At 37.4% G+C, this 24045-nt stretch overlaps 1 protein-coding gene across 1 annotated transcript in view; it reads right to left on the bottom strand.

Annotated features, from left to right (window-relative positions):
- Positions 1-24045, bottom strand: part of ADCY1 (adenylate cyclase 1) — a gene marked incomplete at both ends in the record, with an annotated part of 145769 nt that overhangs the window by 43587 nt on the left and 78137 nt on the right. Inside the window, 3 exons of the mRNA XM_079533965.1 lie at positions 10129-10270; positions 11628-11786; positions 20443-20570. Of these exons, the coding sequence (XP_079390091.1) occupies positions 10129-10270; positions 11628-11786; positions 20443-20570 (429 nt within the window). The remainder of the gene's footprint in view (positions 1-10128; positions 10271-11627; positions 11787-20442; positions 20571-24045) is intronic.

Consider the following 24045-nt stretch of genomic DNA (forward strand, 5'->3'; position numbering starts at 1 on the left):
TAATGGTAAAATTGGCCCTGCTTTTAGCAAGAGGGTTGATCACACACTCTCCAGAGTCTCCTTTCCCAAAAGTATCATGCAATACTATGAAAATGTGTGCCACACACACAAGTAGGGCACAATGGCTGTTCTTGATCATGGATAATTTTATAAATATCTTTTGTTTGCTTGTTAGGTGGTTGCAAGACCTATAGATTATTCCTTATGATTAAAGACTTTCCATTCTACTTACATATATATAGCATTGAAAAAAAAAAAAAGCACAAGCAAAGAAACTCTTTCATTTTACAAATCTTGTCCCTTCATTATTGTTATTATTATTATTCTTTTTACAGCAGAAAAATGCCTTATGACACAGTGGAGTGTTTCATTTAAGTCACTTTCTGCTATAAGTGAAAAACAATGGCAAGGAGTACAATCTGTGAAAACACTTGGAAAGACTATACACACACACAGAACACAAAAAATTAACCAGCAAAACCAGAAACAAACATGCAAACAAAAAATCCACCCCAAACCCACAATAGAATAATCTGCCTTTTCTCTGAACTTGCTCCAGGCCTGCATTACAGGAACACTGGAACGCAGCACTCTCATTCTGGCTTATTTTGTCAATGTTTTACTTTCATGCTTCTTTTTTATCTATTAGGATCATTTTTTTTTCACAGTACACAGTTCATTTGGTATATAATTTTAGAAAGGCTGTTGCTTTGCTGCAAAATAATCAGCAAATAAGATTAAGAGCACTTTGAAAGCAGCCAGACTATCTACAGCTTTGTGAACATCCTTTAGTACACAGAAACATACAAGAGCTGATTAAAATTCTGGGAAAAGACCTGTGTTTGAATCTCATGATACTATGATAAGGGATAAATTGACGCTTATCTGGGATTCTCAGAAACAGTAGCAGACCACTGCCACCCTGATTCAGCCACAGTGCTTAAAACAACACTGGAAAGATGATATCAGTGATATTCAAGGTATATTTACAGTAGCCATAAATGTGGTAGCATTGTATTTGTCTGTGCTTTTTATCTTCAAGTATAGGCACTTAGTAACGGTATCTGCTTCAATACTGCCTGAAAGCCATTGAACTTCCTGATTATCGTTTTGTCCTGAGATAAGTGAGCAAACTGTATTTTTTTAAAATGTATGATTAGGCATTTGCTTTTCTATCCTTTTGCTTATCACTCCTCAGCTAACTCTCAGAAAAGTATTTAGTATCTTTTATCATTAAGCAACATAGTTCTATAAAACAAGCTACTAGCACTTAGAATGGCATAGCCATTACTTAACACAGAAATAGAAGTTTTTAGTAGCTGTGAAGGCTAAAACAATTTCTGAGAGTTCAACAAAAGAGAAATCCTATACAATTTCCCTGCATTTCTCCCTTCTAAAGAATCCTTGTTTCTGAAGGGAAAAAAAAAAAAAAAAAAAAGAGAGGAGAACATTACAGTATATAATGAATTCTACCATCAGTGATAGTCTAGATAGTCCAAGCTGTAGACTATCACATTGCTGACAGTGCAGTAACAGCTTCATGGCAACTGCAGGAACAGTTCTGAAGGTGTAGAATAGTACTGTGTTTGCTAGTGATAACACACACAGGCAACTTCCATTGTTGGTGTGTGTATATTCCAGCAACTAGAAACAAGCTACAGTTTCTCTTAAAGGGCTATATATATGTCTTTTAAATCAGATCTGCTAGAGTGTAACTGGGGCGTTGAAACTTGAAAGATCCAAGTTAGGCATTTAAAAAACCTAGATAAGATCCCCAGTAAGACTTGTCAGCCATTCAGAACAAAAATCACAGTGGACACTCTGAAGCATGACAGAAATGGTAGCTGGAGGAAAGAAAAGAAAACAGAAATCATCACAGTGTGTGTCCAGAGCATGTAAGCTCAGATGCCTAACTTGGGTTGTTTCAAGTAAGAACTTACTGTGTGCTAACAGCGGAGACAGTTTGTCTGACTAGTTAGAGAAGTTTTCACATGCTCTGCATTAACTGCAAACATCTCTCTTATTCTCTTACTACCTAGAGTAGAGGAATCAGAGCTCTAGCACTTCAAACAAGGGAAACTGTCCTTAAGGAGGTAGGAACAGAACAGAGCTGGCAGCTCTTTAAGGACACCCTTCTATAAGCACAAGAGCTCTCCATCCCCCAGCAGAAGAAATTGAGCAGAGGAGGTGGGTAACCAGCATGGCTGAGCAAGGACCTTCAGCTTAAACTGAGGGAAAAGAGGGAAATGTACAGGAAGTGGAAGCAGGGTTATGTAGCCTGGGTAGAATACAGGGACATTGTTTTTATGTGTAGAGAAAGGATTAGGAAAGTCAAGGCACAGATGGAGCTGAACTTGGCAAGGGAAGTGAAAAATAATAATGAGAGGATCTACAGGTACACAGACTGGAAGAGACAGGCCAAGGAGAGTATTCCACCTCTGATATATGAGGACAGAGAATTGGCTTCCTCAGACATGGAAAAATCTGAGGTGCTCAATGAGTGCTTTGCCTCAGTCTTCACTGGTGGTCAGGCTCTCCGTGTTGGCCAGGACCCTGAACATCTAGGTATGGGTGAGAGGAGCATACTGTGTCTCACTGTAACAGTGGAACAAGTCTGAGACCTCCTCATGAAAATGAATGTATAGGGAGCCAGATGATATCCATCTTAGGGTTCTGAGAGAGATGGCTGATGTGGTCGCCAAGGTGTTCTCCATCATATTTGAAAAATCATGGCTGTCAGGTGAAATCCCTGGTGACAGGAAAAAGGGAAACATCATTCCCATTTTTAAGAAAGGGAGAAAGGAATACCCGGGGAACTACAGGCTGGTGAGCCTCACCTCCATGCTTGGGAAGATCCTCCGAGTTACCATGTTAAGGCACGTACAAGATGAAAAAGTGATCTGAGACAGCCAGCATGGATTCATCAAGGGCAGATTGTGCCTGACTGATCTGGTGGACTTCTATGATGGAGTGACCGCATTGGTGGACAGGTGAAGGGCAAGAGATGTCATCTACCTAGACTTCTGCAAAGCCTTTGACATGGTCCCTCACTATATCCTTCTCTCTAACTTAAAGAGGTATGGATTTGAAACATGGACTGTTTGATGGATTAAGAACTGGTTGGCTCGTTACAGCCAAAGGATTGTGGTCCACAATTCTATGTCTGGGTGGAGGCCTGTCACAAGTGATGTCCCCAAGTGTTGGTCTTGGGACTGGTGCTCTTCAAGAATTTAATCAAAAACACAGATGATGGAATCAAGTACACCTTCAGCAAATTTGCACATGATACCAAGCTGAGCAGTACAGTTGATTCAGTGAAGGGAAGGGACCTGGACAGGCTGGAGAAGTGGGCCCATGTCAGCCTAATGAGGTTTAACAAGGTCAAGCACAAGGTAATGCAGTTGGATTGGGGCAATCCCAGGTATTTATACAGACTGGAGGAAGAACTCCTTCAGAACAGACCTGTGTAGAAGGACTTGGGGGTCCAGGTGAATGAGAAGCTGGACATGAGCCATCAGTGTGCGCTTGCAGCCCCAACTATATACTGGGCTACTTGTAGGCCAACTATATACTGGGCTACATTAAAAAAAGGGGTGGCCAGCAGGGAGAGGGAGGTGATTGTCCCCCTCTACTCGACTCTTGTGAGGCCCCATCTGCAGTGCTGCGTCCAGGCCTGGGGCCCCTGGGACAAGAAAGACATTATTCTTTGAATATCTATCTTGAAAATCTATCTTTGAAATCTATCTTGAATAACTCGAAAGAGTTATTCACTAAGTTGTTTAATCAAATTAATTTTGCTGAGAAGGCAACTGCTTACAAATACAGATGAAACTTCAGGTTGAATTACAACAATAAAAATAATTAAGTAAATTAAGTAATTTTAGACTCATTTTTTCACAGAGTTTACCCACTCAGCTTTCCCTTCCTTTTTTTTTCCCAGTTGTTCACACGATGATACTTAAAAAATATTTTCAGCATTAAATTCTGAGATTATTTTTGAGAATATGTTTTCCAGTATAGTGGAAATACAAGTCACAGCCTGAAACAGTGATTGAGCACCTGGTGGGAAGGCAGAGCCAACCCAGGGGAACTCAGGTGCATGTAATGTAGAAGGGGTGTAGTCAGGATCCACCCCTTCCCAGACCTCATTTATGGGTTGGTAGTGGAGGCAAGTGCATCTCTTGCTAGAGATTTCTTTCTACTTGAGGCCTTTCAAAGGTAAGCAGCTTTCTCTTTTTGTTTCTGAATTTGTAGCTGTTGCAGCTAAAAACTTTGCCGCCTCTGTTTTATTGCAGTACTTTTCATCACATTAAAGCATTACACTTTGCCAAGTTGAAATTCTTACTCTGAGTTAAAGTGGTACAGGAATTATATACATTAAATTTCCGCACTTAAAAAAATATCATTAAGACATAAAGGAAATTGTCTGAAGAGTCTATATAAGAAGTTATGCTTGTGAAATGCTGTAATTGCTAACAATGGTTCATGGATAGAAGTGACCTACAAATTAAGTGAAAGGGCAAGCATGCGTACTATGTATTTCATCTATACAAAGCATGGTAGTAATTATGAAACAACCTGTTTTGTCTGTTCTGTGCTATTGCATGAAATTAATTTGATTGTGGAGGAAAATAATGTCCTAGAGGAAGGACATAAGCAGGCAAAACCTATTACTTGTGGTGGAGAAGAATAGAGACTAGTAACTTATTTAACATCAAATGCTTATAACTTACTTCATGGAAAGACTTTACTCTCCTTAACAGTAAAGAAAGATGTTGGACTGTAAATCAAAAAATACTGTCTCTTCAAGCAGGAGAGTAATTTGTTTACTTTCTAACTACTTGCTGACAAGACTGTAACGCAAGAAGTTTAAAATAGCATCTGTTTATGCTAGATGTAAAAAAGTATGACAGCGATGTGACAGCCTTTGCCTACTTCTCTTACAGCTGTTGTCATGCAAGTTAGAACATATCTCTGGCTTGCTGAATGTCTGTTGAGTGTATCATGAGTCAAACAAATTAACTGATTGAATTCAACATTTGGAGTTGTTAAATCCATCTATATTTTGGACTGTTATATCCATCTGCATTTCACTTTAAATTATGCTATGAGTGCTTGCTGTAGATAACTGATTTCTAACTCTTACAAGAGCTCTTACACTTTAAGTAGCAATTTTGGAAAGATTCTCCTGAGCTGTGTTTGCATTGTAAGAGCATTCATGTTAAGAACCTTCAGGTTTTCAATGTGCTTTTCCTGAAATTATAAGAATGACAATACTTGTTTTCTTCAACTACTGCTTTAAGTTCTCTTTTTCAGATAGACTGCTGGTACTTGTGTGTGGCTATGATTATTATTTGGGCAAAAATAAAACAGAATTTTAACTACTGACTTTAGAACATTTGGGGCATGATTTGCTGAGGAGAAATATGTTAAAGAAAATAATGCCTTCCTGTTAACTGGCATCTACTTCCTTCCTGTTGGACGTATCAGAAAGGGTGTAAACCTTTTTACTTAGGATTTTCACAGTGGTCATAGCTTTACTCAGACTTCATACAGTATAGCATGACAATCCAACACACAAAAATGATTTTCTGAGGCTGCCTGGCATGTTCCTGTATGTACAATGTAAGGTAGAAAGGACAAACGTCAGCCCTTTCAGAAATATATACGTACAGAAAAGTTACAAAAATGTGTAATTCCCTTTTGGGCATTCTTCTGATGTTTTTATATTATTTTGCATTACGTTCATTTTACAGCCTGTTTTTAAAGCATGAACAGATGCAGTACACACTCTTCATGAATGTCCATCACATACTGTTCAAATAGTATCTGCATCTAATGTGTACTGTGATTTACATTGTCACAAATAAAAGATAAACAGCTTTGAATATACATATTCAAATATGTACATAGTTGGTGAATAACTGATTAGCACATCAGTAGAAATGTTGCAGATGGTAATTTGCAATCCATCAGAAGCTAACTGCTTGCTACAGTCAAGATATGTTGTAGGATCCATTGTATATTAATATACAGGAATACTTTATAAAATTTAACTATAGTCTTTACCTATGATTTTCCTACCTTCTGTAGACTCCTTTCCTGGAAACAATTCTATTGTCTACTATTAATTTTCTGTTGCATTATTTTTCTTTGCCCTAATTCTGGAACTAGTGAAGTTACTCCAGTGAAGTAGATTCCCTTAAGCTGGCAATGAGTAACAGTGATGGCAGGTCTCCTTCTGTAAGGCAAGCACTCACATGGTGAGAAATCTTTCTACTTAGAAAAACTTGATTATTTCTTAACCACTATTTGGCTTTCCAGAGAAGAACCTTAGGAAATTTGCTAAATTGTCTGTGTGGGACTGTTTGTTTTCAGTGAAAATAATCAAAAAGTCTTTCTAAAACTAGAGTTATAAGCAGAGAGTTGTGTAATGTAGACAATGCAAGTACGTTCAGAAAAAAGTTTACCTAGTTATCACTGAGGTCACAGCCAAATATTAGTTAATGTTGCAGGAGTAAGAGAAAAAGAGTGGCTAACTTCATTACCTGTGCTGTCACGTTTTGGCTTCTACACCATGCTGGCAGTCATATCAGATAACAAAATTGTGGTTGTTGATTCAGTGAAAGAATAAAATAATTGGGAATACTTCATAATTTGTTCACACTTAAAATGTAACTGGTATGTGAATAATATATGCTGTTGATCAACTAAGGGAAGACATTTCTCCCAGATAAAATATGGGAGAACGTGAAGTATCTGTCTACTAAATAAATTTGGTTTTTTTTGTGTGTGTTTTTTTTTTTTTTTTTTTTTTTTAAGTACTAACTGATCCTATTTACCTTTTTAAGTTCAACAGATTCTTGGCCATCTGTTGCTGGTAATACTAATTTTCATTCCTCTTGACATCGTATCTGCTGTAGTCAGCTCAAATTAATCTCAGAGATGATGAATAAAGAATAAAAATGTTTCTGCATTTCAGCTACTGGGGCTCCTGAGGAGGGAATACAATATTATATCATCAGATACCTAAATTCATCTAGATACTCAATCTTCTCTGTACTTCAAGAGCAGCCTTCTCTTTCATTGTCTCTGAAGATTTCTTGACTGAATCAAGATAGGAGGGGATTACAGGTCTTTATTTATCTAAATATACTATTATGAATGTATTTACTAGTATCTTGTGGTCCAGTGATCAGCATACAAGTTTACAAAGACAGGAGATAGCAGAGTAAATCATAGCTATGTGACAAATAGCAGAGTGACATGTTGATTATTCTGTGAGTACCGTGAAGAAGCCTGTCGATACCAGTAAAACTCATGAAGTCTTTCTGTTAGACTGGCTGACACTGTGTCGATGCATGCCAGAGAGGTGATGTCAGCCAAGCTGTAGAACAGCATCTGTCATTTCCACAAACTCATCAGCAACACCCATGGGTGAAATGGCATTTAGTTTATGTAGCTGGTACTAATCAATCACTTGTTTCCCAGCAGTCATCAGTAGTTTCCCAGCAGTCTTACAAACAAAAAGAAATGTGCTTGTGTGTAGACTTCTCATCTTTGTACATTAAACCTATGTTTGAGTGGCTTAATATGCAAACATCAAGATTCTATTGAAAATTCTCTGACCACTGTTTTATGCAGTGGAGTTAAGAGAACAGTTTCTATGTGTAATGGCTACATTTATCCCCTTTTCCCTCTTCTTGTTGTCCATCAACACGGCCAAAATTGTCCTAAAACTTAGTTCTTATTTATCATATAAATACAAAATGAAGCCTGACATGCAACATGGAAAATGAAATATACATAATGCTGTGGGAGTCAAAACAGTGGTTAAAACAAAGCAAACAATTGTAGCTGCAGTCAGCAACATATCTATCTTAATGAATAATCTTCTTTATGAGTTTGCTTGAAGTTTTGGTGGAATTTTTGGGGGATTTGATAATTTAGGAACTAATTTTCAAGAAAACTAACAAAAAATATCACTGTTGATGGAAACAGAATATAACCCACTGGTTTTCTCTATTTCATTAAAAATATAGAAACAAATTTAATTTGTATGTATGTAGCAGTAGCAGAAGAATAAAATAAGGACGAAGAATAAAATAATTTCAAGAAGAACATCTCTCTAAAAGCAAGTTGTGTTAGAAGAAGCACACAATAACACAATCTTATAGCAGCCTTCTAGGGATAAAACAACAGAATTTTCATGAATCTGAAAACTCTGGTGACCTGACATCCAACACTTCCAAAAGATCTCCATAAATCATCAAATTCACACTAGAAAACTGACTGTAGACCTGACATTCGAGATAATTTGTTTTTCTTTGTTGTCTTTTTGTTAAACACCTGTTAGTGGAAGTTTAGTAACACCCTCAAGAACAGGCCTTTTAATTTGCTTTAAAGCCTCATCTTCATTTTTGTACTTACTTTCAGACCTGATTATTAAAATTTCCCTCTACAGATCAAATTCCTGAATGAACCTTGTTTGGGCAGTCTCGGAAAATAAGGGTAAAAGATTTGTATTCTGACTTTTCTAGCTCAAAAAGTTTAAAGAACAATAAAGACCTTCTCAGCATGTAAACATATTATGCCAGTTAACTAAGAGAAACTTGACTCGATGTTGAAAATGTTTGAACAAACTAATTATGTTTAAATGATAAGTATGGACTTGCAAGACATCCTACTTAAGTCACAATGTGGTTTTTTTACAGTATAAAGGTCGTCCTAAATATGATTATTTCTTATGCTGTTTTAATCCATGAATACTAAATTGAATGAAGTTTTCAGGATTTGAGCTGTCACTAACTGTTTGAGGAAGAAAGAAGTAACTGAATGAAGCTGCTTAAAGGTCACTGACTTCACTACATGCTAACACTCAGTTACCATTACGCTGCTGGGACTCTCCTTATTCTGAAGATCCATCTAGAATGAGGAGTCACAGCCATTTCTGTCAGGGATGCTAAATCCTGAACAACATCTAAGAAGTGAAGTTCCTGCTCAAATGAGCTAAAATCTTCTTTTACCTTGTTCTTTTCACACTTTCAATTCTCTGTTCTCCTCCAAAAGGAAGAAAAGAGCAGAAAACATTCTTGTTCCTTGCGGTTCTGACCACTCACTTCTCTTCCCCCAGTAGTTTTTCTAGGGGTCTGATAAAAGGAATAGGCTGAAGGGAGAGGGGAGCATGATAAAATCTGTGCAGAAGGTGGCTGTGATAGGGAAGAGATTACTGTGTTCAATACAGTAGTCTGAGGTGGCAGAACAAGTAGGGAAAATTATTTTTAGTTTGTTATGAGCAGCTCAGCTTAGCAGGAGAAAATGCATGCTTTGGGCAATGAATATATTATCTGTTGTGATCATATTAGGAAACTTACTTGGCTTGAGCATAAATAACTGATCTGTGGTACACTGGTGTATATATATATTTGAAAGCACAACAGTTGACTCCTGCCTGTGACTTAGATAAAAAGACTTATGTTCTGCAGCTTGGCAAGATTTCTAGATTTCTGGGGAGTGTTAGTTCAATTACTACTAAATTCGTTTAACCATCCTTTCTGCTAAGGGCATGGCATGTCTGAAAATACTAGTTTTTCTGCATCTATTCATTAGGGATTCCTACAGGCCTAGCAAGGGAGTCACCAGTATCACAAGTGATTGTATAAGGAGTTATGAGGAGGGCACAAGTAAATTGACATGGCAATATGGGAATGAAAGAGCAAAGAAAAACAGGCAAGCTGTCAAGCATTAGTGATCTGAAACAGCCTTTTGAAGGGAAGCAAAATAGGTATGAACTACATTTTTGGACTGATGGATCTTCTTTCTGATACAATGATTACAAAATCTTAAATCAAAATTTTAATATTTTTGTGGAGTAAAGTGAGTAATTGTAATCTTAAAATTCATTGATAATCTTAAGTTATTGTACAAGGTTAGCTTTTTTCTTTTTTTTTTTTTTTTTAGACTTACTGTCTCAGTATGTAAAAAAAAAAAAAAAAAAAAAAAAAAACTAATTTGAAGCTTTCTTTTAGAAAGAAATGCCAGCATTGCCTCTGTTTTCAAAGTATCACAGAACAGTTGTTAAGCTACAAAAACCATGCTACAAAATAACCTAGAATTTGTAGAGCCTACCTTTCTCCTGTGGGATGGCACAATAAAGTATGTTTCAATATTATGTTTCTTCAAGAAACTATTCCTTTCATGGCCATATCCTGGTTCTACTTCATAGTCCCCATTTAGGCACTCTAGGGTGGTCTTTGTAATATGAACTTTCCTGGAGAGAAAAATAGGACGTTCTTTAAAGCAGTGATATGTCACTAGTTGCTACTGTGCAAAAGATTGTAATAGGATCTGTATATTTAGCCACATAAATCAAAGTATTTCTAGCAAAATGGTAACTGCAATATCTCCAAAGATTTGCAGACTTCTTGATTGGTAGAAAGTGGAAGTCTGCACATCATCTTTCATATTGTGTAATTTCGTTAATTTATCTCCGTCTGTTGTGGGGGGAAAAAACCCCTAGCCTCTTAAGTGTGTAAAAGATAAAAATTTTTGTTCTCATCCTGTTTCCCTTAACAGTTCTCAAATGCACTGTTTACTTACTCTGTTTTATGGGCAGATTTCTCATCCACTGTACTTGGGAAGCACATACATTTTTGACACGTGTGAGACTGCATATACAGAAAACTATCTTCACATTTTCTCCTGAAAGATCATTCATATTTGAAATGACTTTCTACAAGGTATCTGAAAAGCTGTTACAAATTTTCTCTCTTTTTTTTTTTTTTTTTTTTTTTTTTTTTTTTTTAAACTGGGAAGCCTCAAGGTAAGGAATACTCAGAAACATTGTTTAAACTCTCTTAAATGTATATAGCAAACAGAAATTCACTCAGACAGAAAAATGAAGAGGCTCCATTGTTCCCCTGTTCAGAACGTCAAAATCTTGTAAAAAGCTAACAAAGATTGCAAGATTGTAGTTCAAATGCAAGTTGCATTTGAAGAGGCGTACTGATGCACTGTGTCCACTTAAATTGAGTCCAAGGCTGTCCAAGGAGTACTTAAAATTCCAAGGCATGCCTCATGCAATGGCTGCAGGTTTATGTACTACTGTATCATCTGCAGACACATGATGGATATCTGAACATGTAAGCAGATATTTTCTTTTGGCAGCAGACAACTAGTATTGACTATTCGTCCTTGTAAGTAGAGTAAGGAACATATGTATACCCTCCTATCCCCCTTCCTGTGTACGAATCCAAAAATTCCTGAAATGTTTAGGGAGCTTTACTTTTATAACTTGAAATGATTATGAAGGTCTAGCATTTTTACATTCCTAGTGCTGTCTTATTCCTTCTCTTTATACGTGGCAGTTTCTAAAAAGGAGTTTGGAAAACACTTACTAAGAGAACTTATTTCTACTGCTTTTCAAAATTTTACTTCCAATCTATTAAGAACAAAAACTTAAAGGTCATTTGCACAGTTCCACAGGAGATAATGCAGTGGCTGCTCTTTCTGTACACAACTCTCAACCCTTCTTATGAATAGCAAGTACAGTGCAAGTGGGACAAAGAAGGAAATTATTCACCTATATGGTCTCTGGTTCTTTTTCTATAGGTCTTTCTCAGACTTACCCAGGCAATCCTCCAGCTTCCATTACATTGGCTAAAGTAACATCATTTGACCAGACATCGTATTGCCATTTTCGGAGACCTAGGACCCCACAAAGCACCCTTCCTGTATGTAATCCAACTCTCATGTTGAGATCAACCTCTGTGGCTTCTGCAACAGATCTGGAATATATAGCATCAGAATATAAGTCTTTAGACAGTACCATTACTCTTATTTTCTTTTTCAGTACTTTCCCCGAAGTTAATAAATATACGCATGATTCAAGATATGACTTTATTAGGAATACAGGACAGAAACATGATGAAACTACTAAATTGGTGCAAAATCAGTGGAAGAGCGATAATAAACATTCATGTATTCCCAAAGCCCTGAGAAGAGTGGCACAGAAATTACCTCTAACTATGGACCACAACTTATGAATTAAAGCTGAACTTCTGAGATTTTCATTGTATACCTGGAAGAGGAGGAATTAATTGGTGAAATCATTATTGACAGAGTTTTGATTTTGACGCCACTATAAGGGAGGATCCTGGCATCAATTTAAGAAGCTCTGCAGTCTTGGATTGCTGCAGAACTACATGCCGTGTCGGCCCTCACTAATGCAGGTAACTGTAGAAATCTATTGTCACCACAGGAAATCTAGGCCTGACACAATTTTCAGTCATATTTAATGCAACAGCAGAGAGAGACTTATGCACAGCTTTCTAATAGATTAAGTATTTCCTTGTCCTATTTCTATCTACTGAAAGTTGACCTTTCATTATGCAGTATCTGCTTGCAGGCAAACCTTAAATACGACTCCAAGGAATTATTATCATTGTTACACTTCTCATGTTCACTGTGTGCTTGACAAAGCCCCAAGGAAATAAAGGAGATAATGAGACAAGCCACATAACGATAAGTTTGTCTTCACTGTGCACATGCGCTGTGCCATTCACTGAGTGAGCTTATACTAAGACCATAGCATGTAGCCTGCAAGCTCAGGCTTGCTCACTTGTGTATGTTCTGCTGGCTAACTAAAGTAGTATTTAATTCACAGAGTCATAGAATAACCAAAGTTGGAAAAGACCCTCAGGATCACTCAGTCCAACCATCCACTGATCACCAATAGCCAAACAATGGCTGAATCATGTCCCTCAACACAAGTCCAAACGTTCCTTTCAGAGAAGTAGTATTTCCTAACATCCAGTCTGAATCGACCCTGGTACATCTTGAAGCCACTTTACCACCATACCTACACAATAGTGTGAGTTTTCCTATATGCAGATTAACATTAAAAAAACTTTTCACTTAAAATAGTCTATAAAATCTCATGGTACATGAAAATACAATGCAGTTGCAGTGACCAAAACTACTCCAGATGCTCTCTACCTTTCTTTGCCCCAGCTTGCTCACCTGCTTGTAGAAATTTGAATATTAGAACAAAATAAATAAAAGAAAGGGGCAGAGAAATACAACGTGAATGATCATATTCCTTGCTTTAAAAAGCTAGACTGCACCAACAAACCATAAAGCAGACTATTAAAACATTTTATATTGAACAAAATATTTCCCAAGTGTAAAATCTGAATCTTGAAAACATTCCTCACTCTTTTTTTTCTTTTTTTTTTTCTTTCTCCAGAAAGAGATGGTTCAAGCATCAGACTTCACAATAATTAACTAAACAGCAACAGAACATGCTGGTGCAATATAAGACCAAATTTCATCTGTTAGGAGTCAACAATATAAGATCAAGTTATCAGTGTTATTTACGTGTCGTTCACTATTTGATAGAAAAATAAAGCTGATTTATCCCCTGATAGATCCCACTAAGGTACCTAGATTTCAGAAAGCAAGGGTTCCTAGGTCTTTTCCTTCACATCTCTTCAAACCCCATAAATAGCAGGAATATTCAATATAGGAGACAAGTCCTATTATAAAATAATTCTCTTCCCGCATAATATATACCATAATTCTTAAACCATAATTGTCCAACCTTCTGGCTTGCTTGGGCACGTATAAAATATATAATACATCTAATGTACTTAAGTAACAAGGCTTATTTTATGTGGGGTTGTTTGTTTGTTTGTTTTCAATTAAATCTTAAAAAAGCAACAGAGAGCAACAGAAACATAAAGGTAGTGAGATGTTCGGCCTCGTTTTTGTGAAACTAATTCAACAGTTTGACTCAGTTGATGTGGTTGTCATTCTCAGTGAATTCTCAAGGTATTCATCAGAGATTTTTGATGCAATTACTTTTCCTGTGCTTCATACTTGAAAATAATTGTTTGAAAATAAATGTATGTACTGCCAAAAATGATGACATGACTAAGGTGTGACTATGAAGTATTTTTCTTTGTTAAGAAAGGGCTTATGAAAGTCTGGTAATGAGAACCATTTTTCGTTGAATGTCTGATAGCAACTCTTCACATTCTGTGTGAAAATTCACAAGTAACATATTTATGTTAACTGCAAATGGAATTGCAAATACACACAAAAAAATGATATCTTATTTTGAAATCTTGAAATCTATTCTCAAATTTATTTATCAAAATGAAAAACACAGCTGCATATTTTCCACTGTTCACAGGACTGTGTTTAGTCAGTGTATAAAAATGCATGAAATTATTCTCCATAACTTGAGTTTGCCACAATTTAAGTTTCATTTCAGATACTGTTATTGTCTGAAATATACAACAGATATGATGGCTTTTACATTGAAGTTGTTTGTTTAACTCATTTAAATGAGCAGTCAAATCCACCAAAAATTTGTGATACATTTTTAATCTTCACATTCTGGCACAAATTTTCTTTCTGATTCACAAAGGACTTGATGCCACTTTGGAAATCATAAAATCTCTTTAGCATCTTACCTCAACTTAGCCACCTTCCTTCAGAAAAGTAAATGATGAACCCATAATCAGGAACTCCTGGAATTTGCAATGATTCAGTCTTTTGGACTTAATGAAATTCTCAGCTTTGATCACAGAATCATAGAATCACAAGGTTGGACTAGATGACCTACAAGATCATCTAGTCCAACCATCCTCCCACTACCATTGCTACCATGAAGGCTTATGTTAAATTTTTCATCAACCAGAATCACTAAGTCCTTCTCAGCATGGCTACTGTCATGGATTTCTTCTCCCTTTTTGTATATGTATCTGGGATTATCTCAATCTAAGAGCAAAATGTTGCATTTTGCTTTGTTATCCTCTGGATGCCAACCCTTTTTTAATTTTAATTTTTTAATTAAATTTTTTAATACAGCGTTTTTTTTACTTTGCTGTATTAATTGTACTACTTAGATTGGTGTCATCAGTAAACTTGCTGAGGGTACCCTCAATTGCACCTTCTATGCCACTGATAAAGATGTTGAGTACTGGACCCAAGACAGATCCCCAGGGCACAGAGCTGATTACCAAACTCCACCTCAACATAGAGCCATTGATCAAAAGCCTACAGCTGTTCCAACCAATTCCTTATCCACCAAATAGTCCACCCTTCAAATCCGTATCTCTGAAATTTAGAGATAAGGATGTGGTGGGGAACCATGTCAAAGGCTTTGCACAAGTCCAGGCAAATGACATTGGTCACCTTCACTTTGTCCACCAGGGTGGACTCCATCACAGAAGGCCACCAGATTGGTCAGGCAAGACCTCCCCTTGGTGAAGCCATGCTGGCTGTCTCAGATCCCCTGCTCATCCCTCATTGTGTCTTAACATGTCTTCTAGGAGGATCTGTTCCATGATCTTCTCAGGCACATCCCCTTAGTCAAGGGAATGAGTATAATCAAAATGTACAATTTATTTAATGATACAAATGGTTACAGGATTCCATTACATTTTTAATAAGTTATGAATGTTAACCTCAATACCTGTACCAATATTTATATCCTGTTCACCAGATTCCCTCCTTGTTTCTAATTGGAAACAACACAGTTCATTTCTCACCCTTGGAGTAGAAAGAAAACATAACACTGTCTGCTTTAATTGCTCGTTTGATTGTTTACAACCCATGCAGGGCAGTTTCATTCTAACCATACTACCATAAGCTTTATACCTCTATTTTATCTGCTCAGCATATTTTCCAAACAAAATAATCTGGGAAATCTGTCTTCTAGATTTTGTGTTTATGAATGAGTGAAAAGTTTTTTCCTAATCTTCAGCAGAGCCTGTTTTCCTGCTCTGAAGCTCTTTGTGCATTTGACTTATCCACACACTCCTGTCAGCAAGAGATCTGGAGCCAGAAAACATCAAAAAATTGAACAGATGATACCCCATTTGCAGTAAAAGAAGAAATATAATTAAGAGTAAGTTCTCTTGGAATGCTCCATCTTCCTGTTCTCTAGCATAATCAGAATTGGTAATTTGGTTTTACTAAGAAGAGAAATGTGCATTCAACTTGGATATTGCAGTCCTTACTGGCAAAATTGCAGGGGGCAGAAGGGACTTCTAGAGATCAAGTCCAATCCCTCAGCTAAACTAGGTTCCCTACTGTAGGTCACAAAGGTAAGTGTCCAGATGAGTCATGAATACCTCCAAAGGAGACTCCACAATCTCTCTGTGCAGCCAGTTCCAGTATTCCGTCACCCTCACTGTAAAGGAGTTCTGCATATTTGTGAGGAGCTTTCTATGTTCCAGTTTTTGGCCATAGTTCCTGGTCTTATCACTACACACCACTGAGAAGAGTCTGACCTCATCCAATTGCCTCCTGTAGGAACGTTACTTACACTCCTAATTCCTCATAACAATAATAAGAATGGAATAATTGTGCATACATACAGAGGATCATAGAATGAGCCTGGGTTGAAAAGGACTATAATGATCATCTAGTTTCAACCCCCCTGCTATGTGCAGGGTCACCAACCAGCAGACCAGGCTGCTCAGAGCCACATCCAGCCTGGCCTTGAATGCCTCCAGGGATGGGGCATCCACAACCTCTCTCTACAACATATTTCAGTGCTTCACCACCCTCTGGGTGAAAAACTTCCTCTTACTGTCAAATCTAAACCTCCCTTGTCTTAGTTTAAAACCACCCCCCCTTGTAGACAATAATTCCCCCTCCTGTTTATACACTCCCTTCAAGAATTGGAAGGCCACAATGCAGTCTCCCTGGAGCTTTCTCTTTTCCAAGCTAAACAAGCCCAATTCCCCCAATCTTTCCCTCAATGTACATACTGGAGAGCAGTCCTTGAGAATAGCCCTGCAGAGAAGGACCTGGGAGTCCTTGTGGGTAAAAAACTTAACATGAGCCAGCAGTGTGCTCTTGCAGTTCGGAAAGCAAATGGAATCCTGGATTCCATCAGAAGAGGTGTGGCCAGCAGGGACAGGGAGGTAATTGTGCCCCTCTACTCTGCTCTTGTGAGACCCCATCTGGAGTACTGTGTCCAGGTCTGGAGCCTCCAGTACAAGAAAGACAGATGTTGGAGAGGAGAGCCACAAAGATGATCAGAGGGCTGCAGCACCTCCCCTATGAAGACAGGCAGAGGGAGCTGGGCTTGTTCAGCCTGAAGAAAAAGCAGCTGTGGAGTAACCTAATTGCAGACTTCCTGTATCTAAAGGGACCTGTAAACAGGAGAAGAGCCAACTGTCTGAAAGGGTAGATAACAATAGGACGAGGGGAAATGGATTTAGGTTGAGGGAGGGAAGATTTAGGTTGGATGTGAGGGGGAAGTTCTTCACAGAGAGAGCTGCCCAGAGAAGCTATGGATGCCCTGTCCCTGGAGGCATTCAGGGACAGGTTGGATGAGACACTGAGCAGCCTGGTCAGAGGTTGGTGGCCCTGCTTGTGGTGGGGAGGGGGGGAGTGTTGGAGCTTGATGATCCTTAAGGACCCTTCCAACCCAGAACATTCTGCTTCAGCCCTCTGATCACCTTAGTGGCCCTGCTCTGGAACCTGCTCCAAGAGCTCTGGAAACCTCAATAACCCTAAATAAATCTAGTCTCTAGCTAGCCCTCCCAACTGATGCTCTGCCCCCTCATTACCAAGTCTGAAATCTTCCAAATTAAGATGTCTAAAAAATAAAATGCTAATATTGCCCATCAATTATATTCTACTACAATTTCTAAAGAGTCACAGAATTGCTGAGTTTTAAGGCCCTGTTGGGTTTTAATTATCTCCAGGAGATAATTATGCATTATAAATGCACACCATCCCTCTGTAACTTCCCCAGTATTTGATCGCTTTCACAGAAATTATTTTTTAATGATTAGGCAGGAATCCCTATATTTCAGTTTTGTTTACCCATTGCTTTTATTCTGACACTAGATGTTGCTGATAAAAAATTGCCTTCACCCTCTTTGCATGTTTTTTAAAGATACTTCATACTGTTATCTTCCAGGCTGAACAGTCCAAGAGGAATCTTTCCTTTTTAATACAATTCCCTTTTCAAATTTCACATTATCGTGAGAGCAGACATACAAAGGAAACATTTCTACTATAGATCATACTGAAAATTAAAAAAAAAAATGGAAAAACAGAAAGCAGTATCATTACTGTTATTTGTATGCACGAAAGACAACATAACTAATGAAATTAATGATTAATTCTAGGCTTAAAAAAAGGATGGGAGCAGCAGCTACTGCTTTCCACGGATTAAAAAAAGTCTACTGAAAAACGTGTACAAGGCTTATTCTAAAACCCAATGCCTTCCTTATAAATGTAATATAGAAGTCTTGTGCACAACATAAAGATTTAGGATCTCTTGATTATTTCAGGATTTCTCTATGCATTGTGTTGTTATGTATAACTTCAGCTGTTATAGGGAATAAAGTGTGATTCTTTTAGGATTTTCTTATCACAGATAATCATATATTACCATAGATTACAAAGTTTTTTTGTCAGTTTTACAATGTTTATAAAGAAAATGTGAGCTTACATTTAATGAGGAGAATATGGATTTATTTACCCAACCCTTGAGTTTTTAAGTAAATTAACATTATAATGAAAACACATGATAAAACAAATGAAAGCAATTCCCATTTTCAGTTCTAAGTACTTCTTTCATTTTTGGTTCTTCAAAATCCTCTCCAAAGACAGATCAGTGAATCCAGGTTCACTGAAATACATAAGGTTGATATGCAGGAACAGAAGCATGTGGTAAAGTATTAGCTGTGTTTGAACGAAGAGCTATGACTTCCACAGAGACAGAACAACTTGCTCATGAAAGAGATTCAGTGAACTCAGTGAGCAGATCAGTTACCATCCTCTACAGAACCAAAACCTTGCACAAGCAAGCATGGTCTACATTTGGGAAAGCATTTGCTTTGTGTGTTTACCCGTGTGTTCATCTGCATGCATATGCATCCACACATACAAATGTATGGCATAGAAAACATGTGACTGACTCAAAACAGAAAGAGTACAGAAGGTAGAATGTTTCAAATTTAGGCATGGGAATTTTTAAGAAATTTTGAGAATTTTTTAAGAATTTTTAAATCTCTCTCTCATTGACTAAATCCCGCAACTTTCTACTCCAATTACCTGAGGAATAATGAATACTCGTTTTATTAAAACAAATAGATATATAATTTCTGGGGGAGGAAGTATTTCTTTGTGGTCTGATTCGCAAAGACCTAAGCATACTTTAAAATTTGTCCTTGAAATTAAGTAGAAATTAGTAAGAGTCAGTGGGAAAGACCAATACAAAGAAAGAATTTATTGAATATCTTTGGAGTGCTATTCTGCGTTAGCATATTAAAAAAAAAAAAAAAAACAATATGATACTGCAGTATGTTTCTATTTTGTTTCACATAGCACTCAAGTGTAACTGAGGAGTAACTGCAGTAGTAAAATACACATTTTGAACTCATAAATGTTAGGTTTGTTTGCTCTATAAGACCCTGTATTTCTGCATTTAATACTTTACTATAGTACTAAATTGAGATTACACTGAGGTTTATTCACTTCTACAGTGAAAGCTGTAAAACTCTGGGATTAAAGCAAGCAGGAGGAGAACCGAGTCAAATCCATATCCCCAGCAGCCAAAAGGAAAGAATGAGAGGTACTGCAAATAGCGACCAAACACTTTACAACATAGAACTAAGGCTCTGATGTGACATACTTTTGCAGTAAGAAGTAGACAGCATCCCAGAAGAGCAATCCCATCCCAAATGTAATAATGAAAGTGCTGTGCTGTACAAGTACTACAAGACACTACAAGTATTTATTTATATACAGAATTAATGAGTTCACTCTCTTCTAAAGACTCTAAAACACATGCACAGTAGCGAAGAAGTCTCTTTATTCCTTCCTTCCCAAGCCATGAAATAGATATCCAGCTCTTGCTAAAAGCTCATTCAGTTCTCTCGCATTCACTTTTTAATCTTGGTTTAAAAAAAAAAAATTGATTAAAGTGGAGTGCTCAAGCATAAAAAAAATCCTTATCAGCAAAGCAAGTTTCACGCTACGTTTCAGAAAATCAGACTAAATTTAAATGAAAGATTTAAACATGGTGCAGAAAGGAGAAAACAGCAAGCTGTCATTTTAGGAATGCAAGCACATGCAAACGCATGAAACTGCATACATCAGGACTAGCTTTGATTTTTGCATACCGGTAAGTGAAATGAACAGTGTAAATACAGAACTCAGATTCCATTATTTGTGTTAAATATCAACTGAAATATGTAATTCCCCTCACAGTGAGGAAGTGGATTCAAAAATTGGTGTCTAGAATTATGATTTTTGAAGCAGTAGCTGTGAGTTGAAAGCAATAGGATGCACTGTTAGGTGGGCAATGCTACCAGACACTACCATTATTCTGAAAACACCTTTACTGAATACAACATCAAAGCTGCTACAGCGCTCTTTCCCACATTCACCATGTGCAATACTTACGTGATGGTGTCAATCATATCCAATCCCATTTCAACACAGCAATGGGCATGGTCCGTTTTGGGTTGGGTTAAGCCAGATACACAATAGTAACAGTCACCTAGGATTTTTATTCTTCTGCAGTGATTTTCCTTTAATAAAAACAGAATGGGAAAAGTTTTACTGTTCACAGAAATAGTCCAACACTTATAGGAGAAAATATTCTCCAATAACACAATCACTCAGAGAATCCTTTTGCATCCACAGGAACAAATTTAGGGCTCATGAAACCTGGGTTCCTTGTACAGAGCACCTGACATACACATCTATCAATGTAAGCTGCTCCAAAAGTAATGTTATTTATTTCCTTGGAAACTACAGCAGATACAAAGAGAACAATAACACTACCAAGAAAATTCTCAGCTACAAAACACTATTTTTCATCACAGTCACCACCATTAGCTATGCATTTTTACCACCATGAATAAGAGTCTGCAGCCATGCTCATTCAGAATGTGCACTAACGTAGGTCACTGCTATCACAGTGGCCACTGCTGAAATGCACCACCCATCTCTTCACTGTGCTGACATCCATTTGGTCTCTATAAACACTCAGCAAGCATTGTAAATGGGTGACTTTTTTTTTTTTTTTTTTTTAAACATGGAGGAATTAAATTACACACCTTTGCTTCATTTACCCTTCTGTATCAGACACCATTTTGTCAGGCTACCTCTCTTTTGCATAGCAACAGAATTTAATAGAATTTTGGCAGGAAGGTTCAGCCTATACTGCCACACCATCAACATCTGCCTCTGACATTATGGGCCAACGTAAAAAAGGAAGCACTACTTTCATAGCAGGCCTGACTACTCTATACATATATTCTGGAGATAAGGCCCACTGATCGACACACACATAGGGTAACATTACAGTTCAGAATAAATTTTTTTCCTTGTCATTTTATCAGTTCAGCATCTGCAGTGAGACTTCATTCCTGCATCAATCCGAACCAAATATTGGGAGCCAAAAAAATACTCAATATTAGGAAAACTTAGTATTCCAAGACAATGTGTTTATGTGTTGCACATTTGTGCATTCCTAGTATGTAACTCAGCTTAAAATATAGCATGATTGCTGTACTGCATGACACGCTTGCAGATCGGAAGAGATAGTCACTTTGTATTATCATTTAATTTATCTCCTGCTTGTATATAATGCAAGTTCCGCAGTAATACTCCTGACTAAATCACTCCCATTTTGAAAAAGCAATGGGATGTGAGAATTGCTATATCAGTCTGAGCTGAAAGTTCATTCCTGATTAAAGAACATAAGAAAATGCCTTTAACAAAGCAGTACCTTTGACTAATAAGCTACAAAGAAAAATCAACAGGTGACAGTATACAGCACAGTTAGACTATACCAACTTCTAATCATTTACAATACTGTGGGAAAAAGTATAGGAATTCAGGGAATCCAACTACCACAATAGGGACTATGCCGATAAGTGATCTGCAGAACCAGTTCTTGTGAATGCGATGAGAAAGGACTAATTAAAACTATTCAACCTGCCCTCCCTCCTTTTACAAGACAGACTTGCCTTGAGCAGCAGAAAAAGAAAAGATGGGGCTTTTAAACTGGAAAAAAAAAAAAAAAAAGATGCCCAATTATACCATTTCAGCTTCAAACAGCACATTTTCTCATCCAGCCTTCTGCCTACAAGAATCAATCTGATGTAGCCACAATATCCTCTGTTCAGGCAGAGAAGAAATAACGCTGGCAAAATTCATTTACATTTTTTTTCCTCCAGGTTCACATTAATTAAGCATTAGATGCACAAGCTGTAAGCATTAAATGCACAAGCTGTAAGCATTAAATGCACAAGCTGTAAGCATTAAATGCACAAGCTGAATCAAAGAAACAAGTCATCTTTTTGGGTACACTTAACTAGCACAGAAGTCTTTCTTAAGAGAGGCTACTTAAAATTTCTTCTGCTGCACAACATGACTTTAAATATAACACTATGCGTCATTGCATATATATTAAGGAATGTAAGCATAATTATTCCAGAAGCATTAGAACTAGGGCCATAGAGTGCTCCTGCAGTTGATGGCCACAAGCTGCCTCACCAATTTTACATGGAGATCTAATCTAGTGTTTTGAGATCCTTGGCTGAGTGGTATTGTATAAGCAAAAACTATTGATTAAAAAAATGATATGCAAACCTCAAAATCCATCCTGACACAAACAGTCTTTCCGGTACAAGGCTTTTTAACAGAAACCACTAGGATTTTATAGTAGAAATTACAACATGATACTGCCCATTTGGGCACTGTGGGCAAATCTAGAACAAGTAGAAAATACTAAGTAGTTAAGTCTATCCAAAATAACTTGTTCTGTCCCACAAGTCAAAAACCTCCATAAAGCTCTTCAGTATGCAGTCTGTGGAGACTCAATGACTATTCAACCCAGCAGAAAGACATTCAGAAAAGTCCTTATCCAGCCTAGATTACTGGAATATGTATGTGTTAATTGACAAGTGTTCTTCCTGTTTCAGTGTTTACGTCCAAAATGACTCATTTCAAATTCCTTGGTTTTGAGAGCACTGTTGTGCTATAGATCAGTACCTCATGTTTTATAGAGGTTGCTCCAAGAGTAAAATCTCCTACTTATTTCCACTACTAAAAATACAACAAATACAAAGAGCACATCACTATCCGTGAGATCAAATTCTCAGTTACAAAATAGAGCCTGTAACCTTTAAGCTGATTGATATTCAAATTAACAAAACAAATCCATGTCCTTTCTTTGTTTTGTTTCCTCAGAAACTTCCAAGCCCTTCACTCAATATTTTTCAAATTTGTGACAGTGATGAATTTAAATGTGACAGTTAAATTTTAGTCACAGATGATACACACAATGCCTGTTTAGAAACAGCAGATAATTTGCTTTTATGCACATGATAAAAAGCTCAAGAGACTACTAGAACTGCATTGGCCAGGCAGTTCACCCACCATAGTCCCTTACCAATAGATTTTTAAGCAGTTCTGCAGAACTCCTTTGGGCACAGCTGTCAGTCTCTTGAACAGGGCTAGTGTAATGGATAAAGCTATCCAAGTAAATAACTCTTTGTTAAATAAATAGATCAAAAATAAAGTCTCAGTCAAGGATCCAAACTCAGTACATAACTTTCTGGGGGAAAAAAAACCCACAAAAAATAACAGTAAAAAATTGCTCTAAAAAACAACTACTCCAGGAGATATTTGCAAACTATGAGTGTTGAAGAAAGAATATGCATAATCTTTTTGGATGCTTCATTGTTGTCAAGAGCTTCCTTACTGTGGCCAGGAAGTATGATGGAGGAAGGGTCCACTGTTGTCCCTTATAGCTATACCAATAGAATCACAAAGTGGCTCGAGATGGAAGAAACCTTGAAGATCACTGAATTTCACCCCCTCTGCCACAGATGGGGATGTCACCAGCTGGATCCCACCCACATTGCCCAGGACCCCATCCAACAAGGTCGTCAATTCCTCCAGGGAAAAGGCATCCACAGCATCTCTGGGCAACCTGTTCTAGTGCCTCACCACCCTCTGGGCAAAACATTTCCTTCTAATGCTAATTCTAGA

Source organism: Tetrao urogallus (assembly GCF_951394365.1).
Source record: "Tetrao urogallus genome assembly, chromosome: 3".
Classification (NCBI taxonomy): domain Eukaryota; kingdom Metazoa; phylum Chordata; class Aves; order Galliformes; family Phasianidae; genus Tetrao; species Tetrao urogallus.